Genomic DNA, 26,823 nt, shown 5'->3' with positions numbered 1-26,823 from the left:
AGGACAGCTTGGAGCTTTGCCTTTAGGAATGCTTTTCTCAGATCTCAGAACTGGAATTAAGGGGAAGAAAAGCTCAACTATGTCCCCTCTCCCCCATCCCTTCCCTGTTAACCATTTTTCTGTTTTCTTTACGGTTATGTCTTTTCTATAAATGGATTTCATATAAATGGACTCATATACAACTTTTAGGAACACATGATTGAAAATGCACACTTGTAATGTTATTAAATTATCATTTTTGAAGGGAAGCAACTAAATATGTCTTTAAATTCCATCCTGTAATATTAATCTTTGTATTGAGATACTACATACTGACTGTTTACTATCACAAGTAGTTTATCATTCTGCATTTATTTTTCTTTCCATTTGAACTGTCTTGTACATTTATTATTTTAACACTTAGAATAAATATTTAATATTTATTGATACCCTTTCTTGTCATCCCCATCTTGGACAGATGGGACTTACCAAGGATCCTTTAGTAGTTTGCAAATTTTAGCTATATATTGGGGGTAGAAATGGAAACTACACAATGAATAATTAAATGATGGATTTGGATTACTCTCTAGCACGACATTAAATTCACATTCCAAAACAGTGACATGAGACAGGTGAAAAATGATTGATCTTTGCCAATTTCAAATTTATATTCCTGGTAAAGCTCAAAATGTCCTATTACATATTTTCTAGAGTATTATCTTGATTGAATCATTACTTTAAAGAATTAAAACATGACACTTTTTTACCAGTTCATTTACTAGGTCATCAGAAATTTGCTTTTAGAAATGTTCTTTTCAAATGATATAACTGAAATCAATGTCAATCACTCTTGGTAAATGCAATAGCACAAATAATTTTAATTTTGAAAATCATTAGAAAAATTCAATTCTTGATAGGACTATTAAGAATATGGTGGGCTGCAACAACACTGAGATATACTTCTGAAAAATTATTTAGTATATCTAAAAGCTGATGATTCTGTGATACAACTTTTTCTAAGAAGATTTAGCTTTTCATACAAATTGCTTTCGTATCACTCTGAGTTTAATTAAAATGTAAATTGATGCAATGTCATTTTCATGTTTCCTCTGACATCTCTGTAACATATCGATCACACAGGAAACTTTAAGTGGCTTCACGATTTGTATATAATTGAATATGTCTATCTATATATTTTATCACTATCTTAACTACCAAAAAATCTTTAAATTCTGTTTCCTATTAGGTATTTTATATAAAACTTCCTGTGAAAATAATGTTCTTCTTTGTCAATGTGAAATCTGAATTTAATTCCGTTTCTAATCTTGTAGTTATCTTCTTTGCAATGTCGTAAGAGCTCTCAAAATTTCAGTACTTTAAAATTTCACCTAAAATTCTTCAAAGAATTCTGATAAACCCCTGTTAGGCTTAATAAAATAAAATAAAGCTCAGGACTGTTTCTGTGAGCAAAAACAATAAGGAGAAATTAAATTTCATAGCTCAGTTGGTGAATAATCTGCCTGCAAGGCATCAGACCCTGGTTCAATTCCTGGGTCAGGAAGATCCCCTGGAGAAGGGACAGGCTACCCACTCCAGTATTCTTGGGGTTCCCTTGTGACTCAGCTGGTAAAGAATCCACCTGCAATGCAGGAGACCTGGGTTCGATCCCTGGGTTGGGAAGATCCCCTAGAGAAGGGAAAGGCTACCCACTCCAGTATTCTGACCTGGAGAATTTCATGGACTGTATAGTCCATGGGGTCACAAAGAGTTGGGCACAACTGAGTGACTTTCACTTTCAAATGTCTAAAGGAATAGGATCTTTCACTAGTACAGTTTAATTACTTCACTATTAAATTTGAACATTGGATCCGGAGTCTGGAGTTCCTTGCTTCCTCTGGAATCTTTATGCTGATTATCTGTACAATCTCCTCTGAGAAGTGACGAGAGTTGTTGTTGATTTAGTAGAAACTTCTGATCCTGTTCAGCCTTCCCTCCATTTGCCCTCCCCTAGTTTTCTGCCTTCATCTACAGTAGTCCTATGTTTAGGAACTTTAAGGAATGGTAATTATGAGAATAATAGCAATAATAGCAATTTCAATTTTAAAATTCTTCACAAATGACTGTTGAAACTATTTAAGTATTTGAAAATGAATCATTTGGCTCTTCTGAAGATTTTAATAACTATGGTCCTTTGAAAAATTGTTTTTAAATAATCTCTTTAATTTGATCCTGATGAACCATGATTAGAATGAGCTATACTTAAATCATTTCATTCACAGGCATTATTAAAATTTGGTAGCACACATGTTATTTTAAAGGAGATAATGGAATTCTCTGCATTTAGCAAATTCCCATATACAAAAGGAAACTGTAATCTTTATTAATTCTCACAACAAACAAATCTGTTAATATGAATGAATCATATGGAGAACTGCTGTCCAACTGAACATTCTGTGGTGATGGAAATGTTCTATTTTGTATTATCCAATATGGTTGTGTAATTAGTTACATGTGGCTACCAGTCACTAGAAATGGATTAATGTACCTGAGGAGTGGAATTTTTTATTTCATTTAATTTTAATTAATTATACATTAAATAGCCTCATATGCCATGGTGCAAGTATAGAAGTTTAATATTAAAACAGAATGGAGGAAATTCTATAGAGAGTGGACATATTTTAGAATTTTCCCCTTGTCTTTACTTGTTGCTAGAAATTTTTAGCTTTTATGATAAATGTAGAACTTAACCTCGAGGTAAGATGTGAGTCTAATCCATATTTTTTTAGGCCTTTCTTATTAAATAGAAGCGCATTATAATATTGACAGTAGAGTGTTGTGACTAAACAAGCATGGGTTTGGACTCAGCTCAGACTTAGGCTCAGGCTCTGGAATTGGAATAGAACTGGGTTCAACTACTGTCTTTACCACTTAGTTGCTGTTGGTGAGTTTTTTAAGCCCTCTGTGTCCCAATTGCTTTGTCAGCTATAGGAGTGATAATAATACCTTTCACAAAGGTTGATGTGAGGATTAGAGAAGTTAATATAGGAAAAGTGTTTTGAGCAGTGTTTGACAGTAATCTCAGTGTTGTGGTCTGGGCGTGAGTTGGAAAAGAATTTCCAGACATGAGACAGAATGAGAGGGAAATTAAGTTTATTAGAGTGGAAGATGCTGTTAGAACAGTGGGCCAGCTCAAGGGAAAACCGATGTTGAACAGGGGTCCTTCAGTTCAGTTCAGTTCAGTCGCTCAGTCGTGTCCGACTCTTTGCGACCCCGTAAATCGCAACACGCCAGGCCTCCCTGTCCATCACAAACTCCCGGAGTCTACTCAAACTCATGCCCATCGAGTCGGTGATGCCATCCAGCCATCTCATCCTCTGTCGTCCCCTTCTCCTCCTGCCCCCAATCCCTCAACGGGGGTCCTTAGTCCACTTTTATACCCAGGGTACAAGGAGTGGGACAGGGGTCTTGCAGATAGATCATTTGCTGATTGGATGAGGCACGTATGCTGGGTGGGGGAAGAGTAAGGCAAATACTTTCTCCCTATGTGGGATAGGAGGAGAGACAGGTTATGCTACTCAGGAGGACCCAAAATCCATAAATAGTTACAACATGGGAGAGGGAAGGACGATAAGGGTCTGGGTTTTCTGTCCTGCATTCCAAGACCCTCCATGGTTTTATCTGCTCTTTCGTCCTTGGGTCACCACAGTCAGTAAATATTAGCTGCTGTTATTAATTCATTATTTATCAAGTTATTCAGTGTATGTGTTTGTGTGTGTGTATGTGTGCATGTGAAGTTCTCTCCTCCAAAAAGTAAACTGTATCATCTTATATCAGGTCCTATACTAGGTGTAAGACTAGATAGGGAGCAAATGAAGAGGGACAAGGTACAGAAATAAGTAATACTTGGATTCTACCCCCACCAAGTTTACAAACTAATTAGGATGAATTATTTCTCTTTAAAATAGAAGTCATCACCCACTGACTGCTCCCTCCAATTCTAACATCTATAATTCTACCATCTCTAAGCAAGACCTAAAAAAAGCAATGCAAAAATGGCAAAAGGATCTTTGACAACTTCTTGCCTGCCAGTTACAAGCAGGACTTGCCCAGAAACCATTTGTAGGATCTACAACCTTACTGGAAATTTCATATACATCATTGGAAGTCTTACTGAAGCTCTTCAATAACTCTATTATACTAAGCTGGCAATGAATGATTTCATTTTCATGTTATGTAGTGTAAGCATAGGGACCACCAGAGAAATCCCTATTAAATATGTTTTAATTCTCAGCATTAAATTAATAACTTGTGCTACTTGTACTTTCTCCTAGTTAGATGATTATTCATCTTTCAATACCTGTAATTGTTAAAATTACATCCAAAAGATTTTCTTTTTGCAAACTAGACAAAACATGGAGAATTTTGAGAGTGGGTCAAAGTGGTCTTCAGACCCAGAGTCTATAAATAGTGATGTCAAATCATACAGGCTGGGCCATTGCTTATTTCTGGGCTAAGCTGCTCTATTTATATTCTTGGAAATGAATGATTCTTTTCATTAAAAAATAGCCATCCTTTGGGATAACTTTAAGTTTCTCATTTTCTATGATTACCCCTGGAATGACTAAGGACAAAACTGTTGTAAAAGATATGTGCTCATTTGATCTTTAACCATGTGGTCCTTATAGTCAAAGCTATGGTTTTTCTAGTAGTAATGTACTGATGTGAGAGTTGGACCATAAAGAAGGCTGAATGTCAAAGAATTGATGCTTTCAAACTGTGGTGCTAGAGAAGACTCTTGAGAGTCACTTGGACAGCAAGGAGATCAAACCCAGTAAATCCTAAAAGAAATCAACCCTGAATATTTGTTGGAAGGACTGATGCTAAAGCTGAAGCTCCAATACTTTGGCCACCTGATGCAAAGACTCATTTGAAAAGACCCTGTTGCTGGGAAAGATTGAAAGCAAAAGGAGAAGAGGACGACAGAGGATGAGATGGTTGGGTGGCATCACTGATTCAATGGATATGAGTTTGAGCAAGCTCCTGGAGATAGTGAAGGATGGGGAAGCCTAGTGTGCTACAGTTCATGGGGTTGCAAAGAGTCAGACACAGCTTAGTGACTGAAAACAACAATATTACTATTAATAATGAATATATTCTCTTATTTTAGAATAATGTTTATTAATTTAACATAAAACAAGTATTATTTCATTTAGCCCTCATTACCACCCTGTGAGGTCGGTACTCTTATTATCCAAGTTTTTGACTGCAGAAACTGAGACACGCAAAGGTAAGGAACCTCCTCATGGACAGAGTCATTATTCAAACCAGGCAGATTGAATCTAGAGCATACATTTTACTGCTGCTGCTGCTGCTAAGTCGCTTCAGTCGTGTCCGACTCTGTGTGACCCCAGAGACAGCAGCCCACCAGACTCCTCCATCCCTGGAATTCTCCAGGCAAGAACACTGGAGTGGGTTGCCATTTCCTTCTCCAATGCATGAAAGTGAAAAGTGAAAGTGAAGTTGCTTAGTTGTGTCTGACTCTTAGCGACCCCATGGACTGGAGCCCAGTAGGCTCCTCCGTCCATGGGATTTTCCAGGCAAGAGTACTGGAGTGGGGTGCCACTGCCTATTTTACTACAATATTGTTTATCACTTAAGGATTATTTTTTATTATTTTTCTACATTTGTGGGAAGCCGCTATTGTACAAAGTTCTCTAGGCCTGGAGCCATAAAAAACTTTTTTAGATTTTGCCCTAGGGATGGGGCCTTCATGAAGAAAGTAAAGGCAAGCTGCCTGAAGACAGTAACATTTCCAGGAAGATGGGTGAAACAAGAGTAGAATTAAGCATTCCCTAAAAGAGAGAATGTCTTCATATGTACACAAAATGACATAGAAGCGTGTAGATCACTAGAGAAGAAAATTCTGTAATCTCCCTTGTGAACACAGTTCTGTCATGATTCTCCTCTGTTGTAATTGCTGTTCTGTTTAAAACATAAGCAGTCTTTCCCTAGAGATATTTTCTTGAATCAATAAAATTATCTCCGAATTTAATATAGCAATGTTAAAATAATGGGAGTTACGTACTTTTTCCCCCAAATATTATGTCAACCTTTGTTGACAAAGTAATGTCTCTGCTTTTTAATATGCTATCTAGGTTGGTCATAACTTTCCTTCTAAGGAGTAAGCATCTTTTAATTTCATGGCTGCAGTCACCATCTGTAGTGGTTTTGGAGCCCAAAAAAATAAAGTCTGACACTGTTTCCACTGTTTCCCCATCTGTTTCCCATGAAGTGATGGGACCAGATGCCATGATCTTAGTTTTCTGAATTTTGAGCTTTCAGCCAACTTTTTCACTCTCCTCTTTCACTTTCATCAAGAGGCTTTTTAGTTCCTCTTTATTTTCTGCCATAAGGATGGTGTCATCTGCATATCTGGAGTTATTGATATTTCTCCCAGCAATCTTGATTCCAGCTTGTGCTTCCTCCAGCCCAGCATTTCTCATGATATACTCTACATAGAAGTTAAATAAGCCGGGTGACAATATACAGCCTTGACATACTCCTTTTCCTATTTGGAACCACTCTGTTTTTCCATGTCCAGTTCTAACTCTTGCTTCCTGACCTGCATAGGTTTCTCAAGAGGCAGGTTTGGTGGTCTGGTATTCCCATGTCTTTCAGAATTTTCCACAGTTTATTTGATCCACACAGTCAAAGGCTTTGGCATAGTCAATAAAGCAGAAATAGATGTTTTTCTGGAACTCTCTTGCTTTTTCGATGATCCAACGGATGTTGGCAATTTGATCTCTGGTTCCTCTGCCTTTTCTAAAACCAGCTTGAACATCTGGAAGTTCACGGTTCACATATCGCTGAAGCTTGGCTTGGAGAATTTTGAGCATTACTTTGCTAGCATGTGAGATGAGTGTAATTGTGCGGTAGTTTGAGCATTCTTTGGCATTGCCTTTCTTTGGGGTTGGAATGAAAACTGACCTTTTCCAGTTCTGTGGCCAATGCTGATTTTTCCAAATTTGCTGGCCTGTTGAGTGCAGCGCTTTCACAGCATCATCTTTCAGGATTTGAAATAGCTCAGCTGGAATTCCATCACCTCCACTAGCTTTGTTCGTAGTGAAGCTTTCTAAGGCCCACCTGGCTTCACATTCCAGGATGTCTGGCTCTAGGTGAGTGATCACGCCATCATGATTATCTGTCATGAAGATCTTTTTTGTACAGTTCTTCTGTGTATTCTTGACACCCCTTCTTATATCTTCTGCTTCTGTTAGGTCCCTACCATTTCTGTCCTTTATCGAGCCCATCTTTGCATGAAGTGATACTCTGTATGATAAAGTACATTAAAAGTTCTGAATTGGTTGGTTGGGAGAATATTAATGCTATGAGAATATTAATGCCATGAGGAAACAAAAGTTGATGACCCCATTTTGTTTTTACCTTTTCTACTAGTGAGAATCATATCAAGCTGGAAAAAGCAGAATAATCTAGATAAGAGAACTGAAACTTAAGTCAGATAAAGAGACAAAGTCATGTCTAATTAAATCTTGATGATTTCCAAGTTCTAAGGTCAGATGGCTTACACCCTAATGCACTAAAACTCTTGCATTTAGGATCACAAAGGCAACCTTCCATAAGGAGTTATCATTAGAAATTGTGAGCGAGATACCCAAGGACAAGTAGAATATAGAGGGACTTCTCTGGCGGTCCAATGATTAAAACTCCACCCTTCTTCTGCAGAGGGCATGGGTTCGATCCCTCGTCAGGGAACTAGGAACCCAGAAGTCATGTGTGTGGCTTAGCCAATAAATAAACAGTAGGCATTAAAAAAAGCAAAGATTTGGATTGAAAACTTCTGAGTAAACAAGATTCTTGCTAAGATTAGATATTTAGGAAAACATAGAAAAAATTTTAAAACAGCAATGAAAACCACTGTTAATCTTTTAAACTTGTTTTCCTACTTTCTTGAAATGCTTATATAGTTATTTTTATATTCATTAGTATTAAATATTTAAGGGCACATGTGTCTGTATCTTATTTTTAAGATATTTTAAGTGGATTTATTTTATTATTAATTTTCTTCTTCATATGGCAAGCTAAGTCAGAAAATGTTTATTCTATTCTGGAATAGTAACACTTAGTATATATTATTTATCATAGATTTATGGAGGTTGTAGAGAAATCTTTCCTTTGGTCAAGAAATTTGGTTAGCCTTTGATTTTAGGTGTATTTGAAACCTCACAAGTTGCTGGTTTTTTAATTAAGATTATAGTTTGCAACTATGTAATAAAGCATCTTTTAAAAAAATTTTATAATTTATTTATTTATTCATTTTCGCCTATACTGAGTCTTCGTTGCTGCTTGGGCTTTTCTCTAGCTGTGACGAGCCAGGACTACTCTCTAGCTGTGGTGCGCAGACTTTTCGCTGTGGTATTTTCTCTTGTTGCAGAGCGCGAGTTGGAGGGCTTCGGTAGTTGCAGCTCTCAGGCTCTAGAGACAGGCTCCAGAGTTGTGGCACATGGGCTGAGTTGCTCTGTGGCATGTGGGGTCTTCCTGGACCAGGGATTGAACCTCTGTCACCTGCATTGGCAAATCACTGAATCACCAGGGAAGCCCTATAATGAAGCATGTTTATTCATTTTAAAACTTACATTATAAGCTTATTTTAACTTTAATAATGGTTGTGTTTATAGGTGAAGGTGAAAGTGAAAGTCACTCAGTTGTGTCTGACTCTTTGTGACCCCATGGACTATGCAGTCCATGGAATTCTCCAGGCCAGAGTACTGGAGTGGGTAGCCTTTCCCTTCTCCAGGGGATCTTCCTAATCCAGGGAATCGAACCCAGATCTCCCGCATTTCAAGTGGATTCTTTACCAGCTGAGCCACAAGGGAAGCCCAAGAATACTGGAGTGGGTAGCCTATCCCTTCTCCAGCAGATCTTTCAACCCAGAAATCAAACCAGGGTCTCCTGCATTGCAGGCAGATTCTTTACCAACTGAACTGTCAGGGAAGGTCATATTCATTAAGTAATCTGTCAACATGGAGGTTGCCTTTTTGTAATTTTTATTTTTTGCTGGCTTCAGCATTGTTTAATATTATTAAACATTCATAATCTTAACCAAAAATATAGGTGTATGGTACACACTGAATCAATATTTTTGAATGCATGATTATTGGATGAAATAAAGAAGATGGGACAAGGTAGGTCAGTGGATTTGGTCAATGTGAAGTTATTATTGTCCTTTCAAATAGGGATTTCAGTAGACAGCTCACAGTTAAGAGAGCAAGTTAGGGGTGAAGACACAATTGTAGGTCACTCTTCTGATCTGATTTTTAGATAATCATATACTTAAAATTTTGCAGTTCCATTAGAAAAAGCAATCTAATTTTTTTTAAGTTCAAATCAAGATCTCCATGATAAACATCTGTCCCAGAAAGATTTTTTTTTAGTTATTACTATGAGCAAGTAACTTAATCCCAGCTTTTAAGTGGGAATGATTGCCTTAATAACATAAACTTCACTTATGCTCTAAATACTGCTATGTGAATTTTTGATAAGTAACCAGAAAGTTGGGATAGCAGTATTGTGTTCATTTTAAGGCAAAACAATGCCAACTGAAGAGAAGACAGCTTGGGAAGAGCTCAATCAAAAAATTTTAGCAATCATGTCTGCTTTCAAATATTGTTCGATTTTAGTCAATTCATTGAATTCAGTTGATTTTTATTCATTTGTGGGGTAAAATTTTCCAAAATCTTTGATTTGCTCATATTTGTGCTGTAAAGCTCAAAATCTGATCTATTATAAAATTATCCTCTTTAGCAACATGGAGAAAATTGTATCATATAATAAAAACACAAGAATTCAAGGACCATTTGGCCACCTGACCTCTTCCTTTCCTCTTTTTCTCTGTGCCTAATTCATCTTGGCATGAAGTCAAGGTAATTTCCAGAAACTGGCAATGCCCTGGCAAATGCACAGCTGCCCCTGTCGCCAACCCTTGCCTACTAATTTTTACACAAACCACTTCCTCCTTTTGAGGCTGAGAAGTTCACAGGGCAAGGAAGTGTGCCTGAAGGGCAGAGACGGAGGGCTCCCTTGTACTCCTGCAGATTCAGGAGCTCTGTATAAGGGCAGAGGCAGCACCACCTCCCCCTGCAGCCTTGCCCATAGATCTTGGTACTGATAAGGGCACAGGCTGACTTGCCCGCTTGCATCTCTGCTCTTCCTTATCTTTTTCCATTTGACTCTCAGTGTTTAAAATTCTTGCCTCGTTGCATGTCTGTCCCCTTCTAATAAATGCTAGCCTCGACTTCTCATGAACTAAAAGATCCAGTCAGTTCCCAAGAGAGTACACGAGCCCAGTCTGGACAGAGAGAGAGGAACTGAGGGGAGGAAGAGAGAGGCAGAGGTGGTGGCGCTGCTTCGGCTCCCTTAGGTTCCATACCAGCTCCTTCACACTGTGCAGTGGCAGTGTGTGGGTGTCCATACAAACGCAGGTAAAATTTAGATGTTTTTATCCTCCTACACTCTTACATGTAGAGTCAGCTCTGATCGTATTTGAATATAGTCATGGTGATGAGTTCTTTCCTTTTGTTCTGTGCTCCTCCGTTTCTCTGCCTTTGTTGGTTGCAATTGGACTTGATATTCTTGGTGAGCAGAGGAAAGCCTCTCTGACTGCACATCTTTATACACATCTTGAGGTTTCCATCGCCTCTGCCTGCTCCCAGAGCAGCTGGATCACCAAAAGCTGGGTACCCTTCACTGCTCTGTTGACACATGCAGGGTGACCCCTCTAAATGGATGTTTGTACTTTTTCGGATGTAGCTTAGTGCATCTAGAATAACATTGAATTATCATCTGTTTTGTCATCAGCAATCATGCTATCATGACTATTTGTTTCTATTTGTCTGAATAAATAACCAGACTAGGGGAAGACCATAGGATAAGGAAAGAGGACTCATTCCAGTTCTGCCACTAATTAGTTGTATTGAGCAAGTCAACAGTCTCTCTGGGATTTTATTTCGTATGTGAGACAGGTAGGTTGGACTATATTCCTTGAAGGTCCTGTTATTCTTGACCTCCTAAATATCAAACTGAATGTGACGACCATGCTAAAGTTCTCTTTTTTAGACTCATTCCCAGTGCCTATGTGAGCAGGTCCACTTCATGTGCACTACTAACCTCTTAGAAATCAGAAGAGATGAGAGTTTCTCTGGTGGTGTAGTGGTTGGGATTTGGCACTTCCAATGCTGTGGAAGTCCTGGTTGGGGAATTGAGATCCCACAAGGTGCAAGGTGTGGCCAAAAGAAAAAACAAGAAGAAATGAAAAGAGGTGACAATTCAAAACAAACTCATGTCTTTCTAACTTTTTGTATATGAGCTAATTTCAGTGTGATGTCATCAAAGAGAAGAAACTCAGAATAAAAGTGGACAAAACGGAAATTTACCAGGAGTTAATATAAAATCCCGCAGTTGAGTTCAAAGAACACTTTGCACAAATAGGTGTTTGGCTGAAATTCATATATACATTTGGGTATTTGCATTATCAAGTGATGTGAGCCAACAGCATAATGTATGCCCTGTGCTGTAAAGGATAACCACGGATCCTAATGGCAAAGACAGACTGGAAGCATCTGCTCAGACAGTGGCCAGGTCAGATAGCATGAAGTCAGAGATCCTGAAAGATAGCAAGCAGAGGGAGGTCAGAGAGGCCAAAGGTAAGAGACAGCTGAAGGTCATGGCAGAAGATCAGCAAGAAAGCAAAATGAAGGGATCAGTAATGTCAGAGCCTAGAGATGAGCACAAAAGAAGGAAATGGGGAGGGTGGGGCTGGGGGGTCAATTCAGCAAAACAGCTGTTTCTATAATGAAGGACTCCAGCTTTTCTTTTTCTTTCTTTCTTTTCCCCAACCTTATATTTCTAGGTAGCTTCCCAGCCCTTAAATTTCTCCACGCCCTGGAATTTGTCTCACTTAACCTAACTTTGTCCTGTTAAAATTCTCTCTCTGATTTCTTTAAAAGGAAGAATTATCTGTATTGTTTCATGAGTTTTCAGAGCCCCTATGTGAAGGAGTTACTTTTATTGCACACTGCTGTCCAACATCAGCTGGCTTTTTCATTATTTCTGGCTGACCAGCTCTCCCACACATGCCCTGGTTGCTTTTTCTCTGCCTTTGCTCACACTCTTATTCTTTCTTAACTTCCTTTCCTCTGTCAGTGTCAAACACATCTTCCTTACCTTCTCATATCCCCATTCTTATTCCCTGTAGACCAGAATGTGACATGAATGTCATGGGGGTGAGAGTGGGCAGAAGGTAATTCCCTCGGTGTAATTATTAACTCCTTAAGTAGCATTAGTCACTTAGCTGTGTCCAACTCTTTGTGATTCCATGAGCTATATACAGCCCACCAGGCTTCTCTATCTGTGGAATTCTCCAGGCAAGAATACTGGAGTGGGTAACCATTCTCTTCTTCAGGAGATCTTCCCGACACAGGGATCAAACCCAGGTCTCCTGCATTGCAAGCAGATTCTTTGCCATCTGAACCACCAGGAAAGCCATCTTACTAGGCAGTGCTAGTGGTAAAGAACCTGCCTGCCAATGCAGGGGGCTTAAGAGACGTGGGTTTGATCCCTGGGTCAGAAGATCCCCTGGAGGAGGGCATGGCAACCCAGTGTTCTCCAGTGTTCTTGCTTGGAGACTCCCATGGACAGAGGAGCCTTGGAGGCTACAGTCCATGGGGTCGCAAAGAGTCCGATACGACTGAAGCAACTTAGCACACATGCATGACTCAACAGGATTTAAGTTAACTGTGTTGGGGCTTCCCTGGTAGCTCAGATGGTAAAATTCAGTCCTTGGGTTGGGAAGATCCCGTGGAGAAGGGAACGGCAACCCACTTCAGTATTCTTGCCTGGAGAATTCCATGGACAGAGGAGCCTGGCATGGGGTCCATGGCATACAGTCCATGGGGTCACAAAAGAGTCAGACATGACTGAGCGACTAACACTTTGAACTTTTGAACTTAAATAGTGTATAAGCTTTGAAAGAAAGAAACTATATCTTACAGAGGCTACATGGTACAGTAAGAGTTTGGGATTAGGTCCTGGCTCTGTGACCTTTAGCATATATATACCTCTCTCTAGGCCTCAGTGTTCTGGGGAAGACAGGAGTAATGATTCCATGCTCTAGCTTCCTTACACAGGCAAGCAGGTGTTTAGGTCAAGGTACTCTAACAAAATGAAGGGTTATCATACCAGGTGCCTTGTTATAAAGAATTCAAGGAAATTTGAGAATCTGAATTCTGTTAGATTATAATTCTTGCTCTACCACTTACTCAGTATTTAGCCTTAGAAGTTTCTTACTTCTCTAAAATGAAAATGACACTATCACAAAGATAATGTTGCTGATGCTGGCTTGTATACCAGTTTGTAAGAGCCAGTTGTCAAATATTTAGTAACTGCAGCCAGGCTGTTAAGTTATTGTTACGAGCCTGAAACCTGACTTGGTGGGAGTATTTATACCAGGGAGATTAGCAAATACTACTTACCAGATTGTTGGTTTTTTATTCTGGAGAGTAGATGGCTCAGACAACAAACACTTACTTCTGACAGTTTTTTGGAGGCTGAGCCATCCGAGATTGAGCACTTGCACGTTCAGTAGTCTGGTGAGGGCCTGCTTCCTGCTTCATAGACCGCTGCCTTCTCACTATGTTCTCCCGTGACAACAGAAGCAAGGGAGTTCTCTAGTGTCTTTTTCATTAGGCAGTAACCCCATTCATCCACTGTCATGACTTAATCACCTCCCAAAGCCACCCCCCCTCCACCTCCAAGTAACATCACAAATGAGTTTCATCACATGAGTGAGGGGAATGCAGACATTCACCCTATAGAAGTATATTGATACAGAATGCTTAGAATATTTTGAAAATCACAACATAAATCCCTCCCAAATCTAACCTCCTAAAATTCACAGCTATTAATTCTTTGGATGTATCCTTCCAGTCTTTTTTCTTACACATGTGTTTGTGTATCTTTTTAAATAATAAAAATTTTAAATGGCTTATGTTGTATATATTGTATATATTAACCTATTTTTTATATTAATATGTCATGAACATTTTCTCATGTTAGTAAGTACTCTTCTACAACATGATTTTTAACTGCTGCACAGTATTCCATTATGTGGATCAACACCACTGTTTAACCAATCCCCTTTGCTTCAGCATTTTTATTGTTATAATCAGAAGTGTAGTAGTGTGACTGACTAAAGACAGGGTGATCTCACATCCTTCTGTTTTCCCCAGGTTCTGAAGCCCCCTCTTACATCGGAACTCTGCTCTAATGATCCTCTGAGTGTCATCTCAGGACCTCGGGCACACTCATGGCACGATGGCCAACCCTCAGGAGCGCCTGAGCTGCTCCTCTTCTCCACACTTACCTTTGAGTGAAAACAAAACCTTCAATGGACTACAAGATGACCTCGCACCTGTGGGGAGCCACGCTTCCCCCAAGCTTCTTAAGGACCAGCAGGAAAAGGGCATGGTGCAAACTGAGCTAGCTGAGGGCACCAACAGCCCTATCACCACAACAGTGTTGACAAGCGTAAGTGAGGATTCCAGGGACCAGTTTGAGAACAGCGTTCTTCAGCTAAGGGAGCAAGATGAATCGGAGATGGCCATGTCTCATGGGAACAGCAACGCTGTGGATGGAGAGGGCACAAGTGGAACTGAAGACATCAAGATTCAGTTCAGCAGGTCAGGCAGCGGCAGCGGTGGGTTTCTTGAAGGACTATTTGGATGCTTAAGGCCTGTATGGAATATCATTGGGAAGGCATATTCCACTGATTACAAATTGCAACAGCAAGGTAAGCAAGATATTTCTTGTGTAATCATACCACCACCATTAACTGGATAACCTTTGATAAACTAAAGACCTAGAGCCAGAATACACTAGGTCAGTCTCCTATAGACCTTCTGAATGGAACAGAGTGACATACAGTTGGTCTTTTTTGGTTGAAGCCCATCTTTTGTGATTATCCAGTGATGTCCAGAGTAGAGTATATATAAGACAACCCATGACATTGTTAGGAAGAAAATGTTAGAGCTCTTGTTCCTTTTAACTCATCATTTTAAATTTCTATTCCCATGCATGTTTTCACATGTATATTTAGTATTTTAATAAAGTTGTACAGATACATAATTTGTAAATAAATCACATAGTAGGTACATATTCCAAATTTTGCATTAACAATTTTTTAAAGTCAAAAAGGTTGATGGTCACTGGACTAATTCAAAACCAGACAGAAGTGGCATGGTATTGCCTCCAAAGATTGCAGGACTGCCTTAGTTAATAGCAAAAAGGAATATTTTAAATTTTATAAGTCAAGCTCAGAAAACTCATGTTTTGAGAAAAGAACAAAATATCTAACCGTCCTTGAGAAACATTATTATTTCTAGATCCCACAGCTTTTTTAAAAAGTAAAATTTTAACTCCCATCATTGTATAACATGTATATTCATATATTCCAATTCAAGCCTTACTCTTTTTTGAAGTAAAGAGAACACATGGCACTAGTGTTCTTTATAACTTTATTTATATTCTTGAAAAAATTTTTCCTGAGAACAAAAGTAAGACATATATAGAAAATTTTGAACATACAAGTTAGTTCCCCCCAAAAAAGTTAAAGTAATTTCCCATCCTATGATGCCCCAATCTGAAAATAACCAACGTTAGTGTTTTGGCACATATATTATGTTAGCCTGTATATCTGTGTGTATATGTGCTTTAAAAAAGCCATACTGTTCTGTAACATCTTTTTATTTCATATTGTGAACCCTTCCCATACCATGAAATATACTTTTCAGCATCATTTTTAATGGCTGCAGAATATTAAATTGTGTGAACATGTACAATTTAGTACTTGTAATTAAGTAATCCTCTGTTTTTTTCCCTTCGGATGAGAACTCAGGGTTTATTCTTTTAACCACGTTCAAATATACCATAAGCATTGTTAATTATATTTATCAAGTTGTATATTACATACCCTTGATCTTATAACTGGAAGTTTGAACCTTTTGACTGCCTTCATCCAATTCCCCCTCTCCGCCTCTGGTAACCACATAACTTATCTCTCTTTCTGTGAGTTTGTTTCTTTTTGAAGTATAATTGACCTACAGCCCTATATTAGTTCCTGGTACACATCATAGTGATTTGACAAATGGCAATGCACCTCAATATTCTTGCCTGGAAAATTACATGTACAGAGGCATCTGGCTGGCTACAGTCCGTGGGGTCTCAAAGAGTCAGACATGACTGAGCACACACACACTGTATGTTTCAAAATGATCACCATGATGAGTCTAGTTACTGTCTGCCACCACACAGAGACGTTACATAGTTATTGCCTGTATTCCCCACACTGTACAGTTCACAGTTATGAGTCATTTATTTTGCACTAAAAGTTTGTACCTCTTAATCTCCCTCACCTATTTCTCCCCTCCCCCTTCTCCCTTCCCTCTGACAACCACCTGTTTGTTCTCTGTATCCATGACTCTGTTTCTGTTTTGCTGTGTTTGTTCGTTTGTTTTGCTTTTTAGATTACGCATTTAAGTGAAATCATATAGTATTTGTCTTTCTCCGTCAGACATGTTTCACTTGGCATACGGCCTTCTAGGTCTATCCATGTTGTCACAAATGGCAAGATTTCATTCTTTTATATGGCTGAGTAATATTCTGTTGTGTGTGTATATGTTCATATATATATGTGTGTGTATATATATTTATTCCATATTTCTTTTTATCTGTTCATCTACTCATGGACACTTAGATTGCTTCCTTATCTTGGATATTGTAAACAATGTTGCAGTTAACATAAGGGTGCATGTATCTTTTCTAAAGAGTGGGGTATTTGAGGGGGTTGTTTTTTAATTTTTAATATAATTTTTAAAGGATGCTTTCCATTTACAGTTATTAAAGAATATTGGTCATATTCACCATATTGTACATTACATCCTTGAGCCTGTCTTATACCCAGAAGTTTGTACCTCCTATTCTTGCACCTGTATACTGACCCTCCCTCTCTCTCCACTGGTAGCCCCTGGTTTGTTCACTATATCTGTGAGTATGCTTCTTTTTAGTTATATTCATTTGTTTTTTGTATTTCTTAGAGTCCAAAATATATGTGATATCATATAGCATTTGTCTTACCCTATCTGACTTATTTCACTTTAGCATAACATCCTCCGTGTCTATCCATGTTGCTGCACATGGCATAATTTTGTTCTTTTTATGGCTGAGTTGTATTCCATTGTGTCACATATGTATGTGCGTATGTGTATGTATATATATGTCAAGTTGTACGGACTATTTGTATATGGTGGATGTTAATCCTTTAACAGGCATATCATTTGCAAATATTTTCTCCCATTCAATAGGTTGTCTTTTTGCTTTGTCAATGGTTTGGCTTTGCTCTGTGAAAGCTTTTAAGTTTAGTTAGGTCCCATTTGTTTATTTTTGCTTTTATTTCCTTTACTTTAGGGTCCAAAAAAAAAATATTGCGCAGTTTATGTTAAAGAGTATTCTGCATGGAATTGCGTTCCTCTAGGAATTTTATAGTCTCTGGTCTTACATTTAGGTCTCTAAAGAGTGTTTTTGTTTTCTTTAGTTAAATATCCAGGAGTGGAATTGTTGGGTCATATGGTAATTCTATATATAGTTCTATTTTTAGTTTTTTGAGGTATCTCCTCCATACTGTTTTCCATAATGGCTGCACCAATTTGCATTCCCATCGACAATACACAAAGCCTCCCTTTTCTCTACTCCTGGCCAACCCTTGATGATTAGTGATGTTGAGCATCTTTTCATGTGCCTGTTGGCCATTTATATGTCTTCTTTGGATAAATATCTCTTCAGCTATCTATTTATCCTCTGCCCATTTTTCAATCAGGTTTTCTTTTTTATGTTGTTTTGAGTTCTCTCTACATTTTGGATATTAACACCTTATCAGAATAGTGTTTACAAATATGATCTCCCACTCAGCAGGCTCCCATTTCATTTTATTGTTTCCTTCAGTGTAAAGCTTTGTAGTCTGATATAGTTCCATTTGCTTATTTTTGCTTTTGTTGCTCTTGCCTGAGAAGACATTCAAAAAAATGTCACTAAGATTGATGTGAAAGAACGTACTGCCAGTGTTTTCTTCCAGAACATTTATGGTTTCATAGATCTTACATTTAGGTCTTTAATCCATGTAGCTGTCCAATTTTCCCAACACCATTTATTGAAGAGGCTGTCTTTTCCCCATTGTATATTCTTGCCTCCTTTCTTGTAGACTAATTGCCCATACAAGTATGGTTTCATTTCTGGGCTGTCTGTGCTGTTCCATTGATATCTGTGCCAGTACTTTACTGCTTTGATTCCTATAGCTTTGTCTTACAGTTAGAAATCAGGGAGCATGATACCTCCAGCTTTGTTCTTCTTTCTCATGATAGTTTTGGATATTGGGTATATTTTGTGTTTCCATACAAATTTTAGAATTATTTGTTCTAGTTCTATGAAGAATCCATGGGTACTTTGATAGGAATTGCACTGAATCTCTAGACTTCCTTGGGTAGTATGGTCATTTTAACATTATTAATTCTTCCAATTCATGAGCATGGTATATCTTTCCATCTATGTGTGTTGTCTTCAATTTCTTTCATGAATGTCTTGTCGTTTTCAGAGTACATGTCTTTTACCTCCTCAGATTTATTCCTGATATTTTATTTGTTTTGATGCAATTGTAATATAACATATTACATAACATATTACATAACATATTTCTGTATATTAATTTTGTATCCTGAAACTTTTTCAAATTCATTGGTAGCTTCTACTACAATCTTCTCATTTAACAATTTGTTTACTATTTTTAGTGGTTATAAGCCACGCTGCAATGAATATAGCATTGAAACATGTACATTACCATATGTAAAATTAGATAGCCAGTTAAAGTTAAGTGTATAATGCAGGAAGTTCAAATCGTGACAACGTAAATGGGTGAGATGATGTGGGGGATGGGAGGGAGATCCAAGAGGGAGGGAACATATGTATACTTGTGATTCATACTGATTCATCATCAGCATACTGATTCATGCTGATATATGGCAGAAACCAACACAGTATTGTAAAGCAATTATCATCCAATTAAAAATGAAAAAAAAATCTACAGATAACAAACACTAGAGAGGGTGTGGAGAAGAGGGAACTCTCCTACACAGTTGGTGGGAATATAAATTGGTACAGCCACTGTGGAAAACAGTATGAAGATTCCTCAAGAAACTAAAAATAGAATTACTGTATAACCCAGCAATTCTACTCCTGGGCAAAACTACAATTCAAAAACATACACGCACCCTTGTGTTCACAGCACTTCTGTTCACAATAGCCAAGACATGGAAACAACCTGAGTGTCCATCAACAGAATAATGGGTAAAGATGTGGTACATATATACCATGGAATACTACTCACTCATTAAAAAGTGAAATAATGCCAGTGCAGTATTTCTCAGTCATAAAAAAGAACAAAATGCCATTTGCAGGAGCATGGATGCAAGTAGAGATTATCATGCTAAGTGAAGTAAGTCAGAAAGGGAAAGACAAATACCATATGATATCACCTTTATGTGGAATCTAAAATATGGCATAAATGAACCTATCTACAAAACAGAAACAGACTCACAGACACAGAGAACAGACTTGTGGTCGCCAAGGAGGGAGTTGTAGGGAGGGATGAACTGGAAACTTGGGGTTAGTAGATGTAAACTATGACATATATCAATAGAATGGATAAGCAACAAGGTTCTACTGTATAGCACAGGGAACTATATTCAGTTTCCTGGGATAAACTATAATGGGAAAGAATATGGAAAAGATTGTGTATATATACATATATACACACATATAAAACTGAATCATTTTGCCGTACATCAGGAATTAACACAACATTATAAATCAACTCTACATTTTTAAAAAATTGACTCTGAAATGCTTTCTCTTAAACTGATAACCAGCCTCCTCATTTATACTCCTTCTCCATAGGTATATTGGGGTTTACCTGTAAATCTGTCGATTCCTGATATGCATTCCAGGATTTGTCAACCATAGCATTCTTTCTCAGTCCATAGATGGTGTCTTTCTCTCTCTTTCATACATACTCCTTACCTTGCACATTCTACCCTCTTGTTACTTCTATGATCTTAAGGTTTCAAGGAAATTAAAAAGCTGTTCCTTGTCACATGGAAATTGGGGATTCCTATGTAAAACAGTTTTAAAAATTGGGAATAATTTAAATACATACAAGTATTAGTTGCTCAGTCGTATCCGACTCTGTGTGACCCCATGGACTGTAGCCCACCAGGCTCCTCTATCCATGGAATTCTCCAGGCAAGAATACTGGAGTGTGTTGCCAAAATTGGGAATAAAGACAAACCCAAAGAGGAAAATAAAAGTCACTTGTCATCCCACAGCCCAGAGATAACCACCCTTAATTTATTATTTTTCAGAAGTTCCTTCTTCTCTTAGACACAAAACCTACTAATATATGATAAACTCATTTGGTTTTTAGGGTCATAACTTGTCCAGTCTAATAATTATTTTGGTGGAAATGTGGAGATCTCAGGATCCAAATGCAACATTGAGGTTCAGACTCATAAAGAAGGCTAATAGACATATCCTATGTCTGTTAAAGGAGCCTTTAAAATTTTTTTATTGTTATATAACCTTGTAGGGAGAAGGAAATGGCAACCCACTCCAGTGTTCTTGCCTGGAGAATCCCGGGGACGGAGGAGCCTGGTGGACTGCCACCTATGGGGTCGCACAGACTTGGACACGACTGAGGCGACTTAGCAGCAGCAGGAGCATATAACCTTGTATTTAATTTTTCTTCTAATTGATTGTGTGACCTTCAGAAAGGCTTATTTCAGGAACAAATAAGAAACATGCTTGGTCAGTTTAAACTTATAAGGTTACAGCAGCTGCCCAGATCTTCAGCAGATGACAGGATATTCTACTGTCAGCTGGTGTTGCTGTGGGTTGTACAACAGATTCACCAGCCTGAGACTAAGTGTATTTTTTTTCTTATCAGCTCCAGGATCAGGGAGCTAATCTTTAATCCTGGATTACAGTCAACCAAAGGCTAGTAGCACATATAACAGATGTGTCCCTGCATTTGGTATTATGAGGAAATTTCACTCGATTAAAAAAGTTTTAATGATATCTTCATCTCCCATTTAGTATGTTGGTGGTTAAGTGCAAGTAAAGTAGTATGTAGAATTGAAATCTTTTATTGCCAAATAGTTCCCAGTCTCAGAGCAAGTATTATTATAGACTTGTCTAGATAAACAGGAGAACTTATATGTTAAAGTGAGTGGGCTTGTGGCTTTTCCTCAGCCCTAGGGATCATGATGGGTATTGGAATTAAGATTGTAGTCATAGTGATGAATCAGAGAGAAGATAAAAGCCAGGGAAGAGTACCAATGGGACAGATATAAAAGCAGTGGAAAGTCTGGGACTAGCCCTGGAGGGAGCCCAGCCAGTTTCCAGCATAATGACATTAGTTATCTTGCTTCTCAGTGATGTAGACCCCCAGTTTGTACATTCTTGTTGCTGACATTCTTTTTGCTACCATTTTCCTGTTCCTTGGCTCCCTACTAGGTATTGATCAGGACATTGGAATTGGACAGAAAGAACAAAATGCCATGAATCAGTTTTCCTTCTGGGAATCAGCTCTAGTAGAAACAATTGACAGAAAGGTGGTTGAAGTATTACTTTACACTCTGTGTTCCTGAATTACCAATGCTGTCCCCTTTATTTTTCCATGGATAATTAAGATTTGGTTGAACATAGATGAATTAACACAGGTATGAGCTACTGTTGGTCAAGAAAATTTTTATTATTTATTATAAATTCAACCTTTGATATTTGAGTGCCAAATATTTTTATCATTTATATTTCTTTTATTTTATAATTGAAGTATAATTTACAATATTATATTGGTTTCAGGTGTACAGCATAGTGATTCAGTATTTTTATATATTTATTCTATGTAAAGTTGTTACAAAATATTGGCTATATTCCTTGTGCTGTACAATATATCCTTGTAGCTTATTTACTTTATGCATAGAAGATTTGTGCCAGTTAATCCCCTACCCATATCTTGCTCCTCCCTCCTATCAATTGTATTTTAATAATTCATTTATTTCTTATTTTATAAAATACCAAATAATAGGAATTATTTCTAAAATATATAGTAAGTTACAATGTAAACATTATAAAATGATGTGAAAAGAAAGGATTATTTAACAAATTTTTAAAAATCACTAAATAACAATATGAAAAAATTAGTTTGCATTAGTTCTCACATCCTACAACAAATTAAGCTTGAGATGCAAAGGTTAAGCTTAAAAAATCAACTATAGATCACTCTTAGAAGATAGATTACACAGTGGAAGAAATCACAAAGCAAATTACAGGCAACTATAAAAGTATTTTGTTTAAAACATGACATTAAAAGAAAAATGCTTTTGTAAGAAGTCTCTTCATATGTATCAAATAGAAACCTCCTTCAAGTTTGTGAGAACTGCAAACCCAAGTAAATAAATGGACAAGGGGTAAATTTGATAATTCATACAAAGAAGATGTATTAAACAAATGTGGAAAAAGCATTCTACATCACTGGTAATTAAAATAATGCACACTTATAAAACACTATATCTAATTAATTTAGCACCAAAAATTAATTGGCAGTAGTCATTGCTGGCAAAGTTGTAGTAAAAGAGACTTATGCTTTACTAATGTCAGCAAAAACTTGCAGAATTCTTTTGGATAGCAATTTGCAATGTATACCAAGAACCAGGAAATTATATTCTTTAAGGATTGAATGTGAGGAATAATAATATAAAGAAAAGAAGTATCAGATTTAAAATAGCAAACAAAAAACTAGAGACACTTAAGTACTATGAAAGGTAAGAGGATACAGTAAAGAGCTGTTAATCTTATAAATAAAAACTGTAAATATATGGGGAATACATAATACATGAAAAAATAGAAAAAATTGTACATCACATACACTTTTACATAGCTATATGCATATAAACAAAGACTAAAATAAGATAAAAACAGAATATGGCTTGGGATTTCAGATAAAATATATGCTTTTCTGTTTCTAGTATTTTCTAATGTTTTCTAGTACTTAACAGTAAATAAAGATTGAGTAAATAGAGAAAAACAGTTAAAGATTGTCTAATTTTAGTAATTATGTATTAAAAATTAGAGTAACCTGAATTTTTATAGAGTTATTTGGAAAAATATTGCCTAGTTATGCTCTTGCTCAAAATCCAGTGCTAGTACTTAGCCTCCAGAATGGTCAAAATGACACTGTGTTCAGTTCTTTACTGGACCATTAATGAGTAACTCTTTCAGTATACCTGGGTCCCATGTGTGCCACACGAATAAGCCTATGAGGATGAAAATTCTTGGATGCCATAAAGATAACTTAGAGCAGTCAAGACTGTAACTTACTGTTTCCACCCAAATTTTACATGGTATTGTTTGTTCCTTTGGTGATTTCATATTTGTGAGCTGTTTATGTTTTAGAGAGGTTTGTTTTTGTAGAGCATCTATTCAGTTTCAGTAGAGCAGAAACCTTAATGCTGGTCATACCACAAGAATGGGACAAATGCCCATGCTATTAATCTCCCTCACTGTAATTTTTTCTGCACTATGTAGTATTACATTTGGAAGGTCATGTTTTAACCACTGTAACAAGAAAACACATTTTATTAAGAATCTGTGGAATTTCTTTTCTCTCGAAGTAGAGAAAACTAGAAGAGAGAGAAATGTAGTTCCCTTCCAGTCTTTCTGCTTTTGCTTCATCAACATAGTAGTGAGTTGATTTACTTTCAAGACGAGAATATATTCAAAGCTGATTCAACACTACTTAGTTCAGTGTTCTGCAAACTGTAGCCTTTAAGTGATTGGTGATCTGACAAGAATCTCTCATAACCTTTAGCGTGGTCATCATCTTCTCCTCACTTCACGGGGCTCCTAGCTCTTTGATGTTCATTTCTGTCCAGTGCAGCGATAATGCACTGGCAGAAAGGATAATCAATGGATTATAGTCTTCTTTTCAAGTTTCATGAAATTAAAGCACATATTGATTGAATTTTTTATCTATTTTAAATAGTATTTTATTCACTATAGAAGTAATATATGCTGAAAGTTACAGTATTGTAAATCAACTATACTTCAATAAAATAAAAGTAATATAGGCTTATGGTTTATATTTTTTAATACAGAAAAGGATAAATAACATAACATGAATCATCAATAATGCCACCACTTAGAGATGACCCCTGTTACATTTTTGGTGCAAACAGAAATTAAACTTTAAGAGAAACTGGCAAATACTGCATCTATATGTGTAAATTTATCAAGACTAATAAATAACCCTCTCTTTCAATTACTTCAAGAGAGGGAACGTGGTATAGCAGAGAAAACATTGTCCCTGGACTCAACCCAGTTCCACGGTCTTTGGCCCTGTTTTGCCACTTACCAATTTTATGACTTTCAGTTGTTTAAGGCCTGGTTACCCTATGCCTTAGTTTTCTCATTTTTAAGTAACCGTGATATGGACAGACTTGTAGGATTCTTGTAAGAATTAAATATATGACAGACCTAAAACACTCTGCTAGTGTCTGGCATATAGTAAGTACTAAATAAAAGGTAAATACTAATTTAATTGTTATACATCATTAGGTCCTCAGGAGAGTATCACTGAAAATGCATTCAACAAGGATTAACTGAGCACCTGCACTAGAAATTCAGAGAGGAATAAAGCAACACTTGTAATGGGTAATAAGGTAGGGATAATGATGTAGAGACAGATGAACTGACTGAACATGCAAGCTTCAAGTGAGGAGGTGAGGCTGTGGGAGTGTCAGAATGTGTTTTGTTTGGAGGTGATTATATTGGAGATTTCCCATCTGCAGGATTTCACTGGTTAAAAATCTGTACAAACTAATACATGTGAATATCTCTGTGATATCAAGACCCATAGAAAAGTTCCATCTTTTAGCAAGTTACCAGGTGAGAGACAAAAGTTGAGGTCATTCTGGGTGATGGTGAAATTGGTCCCTGCAGAGTGGCCTTGTAGAATGGCCCCTGAGCAGATTCCAGGATCTCTTTATGCTTGTTTCTCACTTGTGTGCCTAGATACTTGGGAAGTGCCATTTGAGGAGATCTCAGAGCTGCAGTGGCTGGGTAGTGGAGCCCAGGGAGCTGTCTTCTTGGGCAAGTTCCGAGCGGAGGAGGTGGCCATCAAGAAAGTGAGAGAACAGAATGAGACGGATATCAAGCATTTGAGGAAGTTGAAGCACCCTAACATCATCGCTTTCAAGTAGGTCAAGGCTTTTTTTTTTTTTTTTTTAAATTAAAGAAATAGATTTTCTTTCCCTCAGTACATACATGTAAGTTCCTGACTTAAAAGACATGTTAAGAATACTCTACAGACTTAGCAATGTGCTAGGTGCTTTGGGAGGATACCAAGGAACTATTACATTAGAATTATGTTTTTGAGAATTTGATAGTCTAATAGCTCTTTTTGCCAGAGCACACAGTGCTTGGAAGGGAGGGAGATACATGGGACAGAGAGGGAGAAGGTGAACTTCTGCCATGCAGTCAGATCTGCTGAATCAATGTAATTTATCAATAGCATAACAGAGGCCTCTTCAGGATAACCTGAACACCTTCAAGTTCAATTAAGAAAACAAAGCTAGCATCTGAAGTGATCAGAGAACAATTAGTTCCTTGTAAATAGGGGTGTATTTTCTTTAGTGTCTCTTCTGAAATATTAACTTTTAGTACAGGTACCTTCAGAATATTTCTCCCTGCCTCAGGTTTTGCCAGATTCCTTTTCAAGGAATGCCAAAACTGGTTTTCTAAATCTAATAATAGAATTCGTGATTATAGTAAATCAAATGATACATTTATTTCACAAAGTGGTTGTTTTCAAGAGAGTGTGGACATATCTTTCTAGTTTAGACCCTTATTTTCATAATGTTGACAGGGATCCTCAGAAGTAAATTTGTGGAAGGCACCGGATTTGGTAGTGCCAAGAGACTATGTGCTTTATGGGCTTCCCTTGTGGCTCAGCTGGTAAAGAATTCGCCTCCAATGCAGGAGACCTGGGTTTGATCCCTGGGTTGGGAAGATCCCCTGGAGAAGGGAAAGGCTACCCACTCCAGTATTCTGGCCTGAAGAATTCCATGGACTGTATAGTCCATGGGGTCACAAAGAGTCGGACACGACTGAGCAACTTTCACTTCACTTCACTTTCAAGAGGATATGTGTGATCTCTTCTGCCTGTACCTTTCCCTTGAGTTCCTTCTCTTACTAGCATTGAAAATTTTGTCCTTGGCTTAACAAATGAATGATGTGCAGCTTAAGAGGAAGAAAGGTGAAGAATGGGAAAGAAAACCTTTAGGAAGGATGAAAGATTAGAAATTGGAGCCTCTTGGTATATTTTTATATAATATATATTGAGTTTATATATAGGAAAATAATATGACCAATGAAGTTTTAGCCAAAAAGTGGACTAGCTTACAAATTCCCCTTCCCTAACCTTGGAGGGACTTCTTCCAGCCCCCCAAGAGGGATCCTTTCCTTAAGAAAACTCTCCTTATAAAGTTAAACATGTCATGCAACAATTTCTAATTGGAACTGTATCCCCAAAGTAAGGAATAAAAATCTTGGGTACAGGTTTTGTAAAATAGATTTAGGTGTGTGTTAAGGTTGAATTTTGATTCCCAAACA

General features: G+C 37.5%; 1 protein-coding gene across 4 annotated transcripts in view; it reads left to right on the top strand.

Annotated features, from left to right (window-relative positions):
* MAP3K13 (mitogen-activated protein kinase kinase kinase 13) overlaps window positions 1–26,823 on the top strand; it is a 152,636-nt gene that overhangs the window by 91,727 nt on the left and 34,086 nt on the right. For all 4 annotated transcript variants that reach the window (XM_020870677.2, XM_020870678.2, XM_070466282.1 and 1 more), the window contains 2 exons: window positions 14,283–14,842; window positions 25,225–25,408. In XM_020870677.2, coding sequence (XP_020726336.2) covers window positions 14,368–14,842; window positions 25,225–25,408 — 659 coding nt within the window. In that variant the 5' untranslated portion in view covers window positions 14,283–14,367. The remainder of the gene's footprint in view (window positions 1–14,282; window positions 14,843–25,224; window positions 25,409–26,823) is intronic.

This window comes from Odocoileus virginianus, chromosome 4, assembly GCF_023699985.2.
Source record: "Odocoileus virginianus isolate 20LAN1187 ecotype Illinois chromosome 4, Ovbor_1.2, whole genome shotgun sequence".
NCBI classification, from domain to species: Eukaryota; Metazoa; Chordata; class Mammalia; order Artiodactyla; family Cervidae; genus Odocoileus; species Odocoileus virginianus.
This window is presented reverse-complemented; position numbering and strand designations above follow the sequence as displayed.